The sequence below is a fragment of the Rhinolophus ferrumequinum genome, chromosome 21 (genome assembly GCF_004115265.2).
Source record: "Rhinolophus ferrumequinum isolate MPI-CBG mRhiFer1 chromosome 21, mRhiFer1_v1.p, whole genome shotgun sequence".
Classification (NCBI taxonomy): Eukaryota; Metazoa; Chordata; class Mammalia; order Chiroptera; family Rhinolophidae; genus Rhinolophus; species Rhinolophus ferrumequinum.
The window spans coordinates 15,112,644-15,116,751 of NC_046304.1; the positions used below are offsets into that span (position 1 = coordinate 15,112,644).

At 35.7% G+C, this 4,108-nt stretch overlaps 1 protein-coding gene across 1 annotated transcript; it reads left to right on the forward strand.

Moving 5' to 3' along the window:
• The first annotated feature begins 2,797 nt into the window (after positions 1-2,797).
• LOC117013581 (olfactory receptor-like protein DTMT) lies at positions 2,798-3,736 on the forward strand. Its single transcript, XM_033090866.1, has one exon. The coding sequence runs from the start codon at positions 2,798-2,800 to the stop codon at positions 3,734-3,736; it is 939 nt and encodes a 312-aa protein (XP_032946757.1).
• The last annotated feature ends 372 nt before the right edge of the window (positions 3,737-4,108 follow it).

A 4,108-nucleotide genomic window follows, 5' to 3' on the forward strand; every position in this document is an offset into this window, starting at 1 on the left:
GCCAATGGCACTATTTGTCATTACCCAGCTCTGCTACTTACTGAACATTTCTGTAACATTTCCTTTTAATTGGTCATAGAATATATCATGGAGAATTTGTACTTTAGATTAGTACTGTCCAGTTTGGTAGCCATTAGCTACCTCTGGCTGTTGTTTACTTGAATGTGGCCAGTTCAAAAAGACATGTGCTGTACGAGTGAAATAGACTTTGGAATTTGAAGAAAATAGATGCATGACATATTAATTTTTGAAATCTTGATTGTATGGAAATGAAGATATCTTGGATATATTAGCTGTGAGAAATGTTATTAGGATTAATCTTGCCTGTTTCTTCTTGTGTGTTTAAATGTGTTATTGAAAATTTAAATGACATATTTTGCTCACATTTAGGGCTTGCATTTTATTTCTAGGTAATGTTTTAATCAATATACTTCATTTTGATTGCTCCCCAAAGTTTTGATTGTTTAAATGCTTTACTAATATGTGCAATTTTGACTCGTGATAAGACAGATCATTCTCTGATGTGTTTCTCAAAATTCTCAGAAAGATAACCTAAATCGGGCGTGAGACACCCCACTTAATGAGTGTGATTTTTCTCCAGTAAATTATGTAGCTTCGTATTGAATTTTAGGTTCTAGAATGCCTTATGCAGAGCCTGGGGATTATTTGTTCCTTGCAAGTTTGAAAAATCTAGAAAGCATCCTGGCCCAAAGTTTTTAAAATTGCGGTATAATTTACAAATGGCACAGAAATGTAAGTGCTCAGCTGACTGAGTTTTTCTTCCCTGTAAGCACCTGCATAGATCAAGGTACAGAACATTTACATTACCACAGAAATCTCCCTCATGCCCTCTCCTAGTCAATATCCACGAGGGTCTAAGGTAACTACTATCCTGGTTTCTGTCACCATAGGTTAGATTTGCCATCTCATGAGCTGGATTTTTTTACTCAACATTCATCATTTTGAGATTTTATCTATCTTTTGTTTGGATCATTATAGTTCATTATTTTCATTGCCATGTAGTGTGTCAGTGAAATGAATATACCATAACTTGCTTATCCATTTTCCTGATGATGGACATTTAGGTTGTTTGGTTTTAGCTGTTATGACTGTTGGAAATTCTATTACACATGTTTTTGGGGACATTTGTTTTCATTTATTTTGGGTATTTCAGGAGTGAAATTTCTGAATCACAGTGTAGGTGATGTTAAACTTTAAGAAATTACAGTTTGTAAAGTAGTTTTATTATTTTACATTCTTAACAGTGATATATAAGAGTGATAATTGTTACACATCCTGGCTGACATGTGATGTTGTAAATTTTTTTCATTTTAGCCATTCTAGTGGATATGTAGTAGTATCTTCAGATTTTAATTTGCATTTCCCTGTGAATAATAATGTTAGTTGCATTTTCATAGCTCATTGTTGGCCTAAGGGCTTTTACAGGACATTGTTTGCTTTCTGTTTATTTCATATTTGTTGCTCTTCTTTATTATATATTTTAATAGTCTATTTAGACACGTGATATATTATTGAGCCAATTTTTGCAATTTATCTTTGCTTAGAAAATGTCTCATTCAGATTTTCAAATATATTTGAGAAATTTTAGGAAGATTTAAAATTTGCCTTTGTGACTATATCGTTTTTCTTATTCCTAATGTCTTACTGCTATTTATATCTTTTAAAACATCCGATTGGCTGGCAACTTTACAGTGTTTTTTTTTTATTATTATTTAACGTAATTTTAAATCATTTAACCCCAGTAAACTTTAATTAAAAAATTAATTTGTCCGGTTTTGTCTATTTTGTTGATCTTTGGAAACAAAAGCGCTGATATTATTTGATCCATGTTACTGCTTTTATGTATTCCGATTTGTTAATATAGGCTTTTGCTTTATCAATTGCATAATCCTATATATTTGAATATTTGCCACTCTTTTTCAATCCTTTTCAGCGTAACACTGTCATCATTTATTTTCACTTTTTTTACTTTATTAGTAGAAACTTGGCATAGATATTTTCTTCTCTCCGACACATGTCTAAGCCAGAGGCATACAGAAATATTAGACTACTTCCTTCCTCCTTTCAGATCATGCTGATTGACTCCACTCATGAAGCAATTATGGAACGTTCTGATACAATTTGGGAAGATGGTTGAATTGGATGCATAACCCCAGATGCTTTCGGAGTTTTGCTTTATGTAAATATTTATTTTTGTATTTGGTATAGGAAAAATAAAACAATGAACTTATGAGTATTTGATTAGAAATTATCTTTTTGAAAGTCCTGCAATTTCTATATGTGTGTATGCATATCTATAGGTTCATACTTTAACAGCAATTATGCTTTAAAAACATTTAACTAATTAATTAATTAATTAACTTCTTATTAATAGTTTCAGGTGTACAGAACAACATAGTGTTTAGACATTACACACTCCAAGTTTCCTACCCATCTTATACGGTACATAGATGTTACAATACCATTGACAATGCAAATTACATATCCCATTCCCTACATTGTAATTTACATTATAACAGTGTACCTATTTTGTAAGTTATAGTTGACATTCAATATTATGTTATATTAGTTTCAAGTGTACAGAGTAGTGATTTGGCATTCATATAATTTATGAAGTGATTCCCCAAAAAACCAAGGACCCATCTGACACTAAATACAAATATTACACATTATTGAATATATTTCCCACACTGTATTTCACATCCTCGTGACTATTTTGTGACTAGCAATTTAATACAAATTATTTTTCATTTTAAAAAGGTGATAGAATAGCAACATGAAAACGGAAAACCAAAGCATCGTCTCAGAATTCCTCCTCCTGGGCCTGCCCATTGAACCAGATCAACGAGACCTGTTCTACGCCCTGTTCCTGGCCATGTATCTTACCACCGTCCTGGGGAACCTCCTCATCATCCTGCTCATTCACCTGGACTCCCACCTCCACACGCCCATGTATTTCTTCCTCAGCAATTTGTCCTTCTCTGACCTCTGCTTCTCCTCTGTCACAATGCCCGAGTTACTGCAGAACATGCAGAGCCAAGTCCCGTCCATCCCCTACGCAGGCTGTCTGACCCAAATGTACTTCTTCCTGCTTTTTGGAGACTTGGAGAGCTTCCTCCTAGTGGCCATGGCCTATGACCGCTATGTGGCCATCTGCTTCCCCCTGCACTACACCACCATCATGAGCCCCAAGCTCTGCTTCTCCCTGGTGGCGCTGTCCTGGGTGCTGACCACCTTCCATGCCTTGTTACACACTCTGCTCATGGCCAGGCTGTGTTTTTGTGCAGACAACGTGATCCCCCACTTTTTCTGTGACATATCTGCTCTGCTGAAGCTGTCATGCTCTGACACTCGAGTTAATGAGTTGGTGATATTTACCATCGGAGGGCTCACTGGAGTCATCCCATTCCTACTCATCATCACGTCTTATGCACGAATTTTGTTCTCCATCCTCAAGGTTCCTTCCTCTGGGGGTATCCGCAAGGCCTTCTCCACCTGTGGCTCCCACCTCTCCGTGGTGTCACTATTCTATGGGACAGTTATTGCTGTCTATTTATGCCCATCAGCTAACAATTCTACTGTTAAGGAGACTGTCATGTCCATGATGTACACTGTGGTGACGCCCATGCTGAACCCCTTTATCTACAGCCTGAGGAACAGAGACATGAAGGGAGCCCTGGGAAGAGTCTTTTGTAAAAAGATATTTTTTTGTTAATATGATGGTAACACTTGAGGTTTTCACACAACTTTATTCAGTAGATATATTATTAATAATATTGGAACATTATCCAGATATTTTCCTCATCATGGAAACGTTAGTTTAGATGACATACTATATAATTGTTCAATATGTAAAAGGGATGACTTGGAACTCATAGCTGAACTAGGGAAACAAGTCTTGTGACCTCTGACTTGGCTTTCCTCTTTGGTTTCCCCTGGAGACCCTGGAAAACGTAGTTGAAGAAGTACTATTTTAAATGATCTCTGTACCTTACATTCTTAACTAATTCATTACAGGATATTATTTTTTTAAATCAGAACTCTGCCTTGATTGTAGTATCATTGTTTAAATGATTCTCTGTACTCT

Coding starts and splice junctions, on each gene's coding strand:
- LOC117013581 (XM_033090866.1), top strand. CDS start 2,798: ATGAAAACGGAAAACCAAAGCATCGTCTCAGAATTCCTCCTCCTGGGC.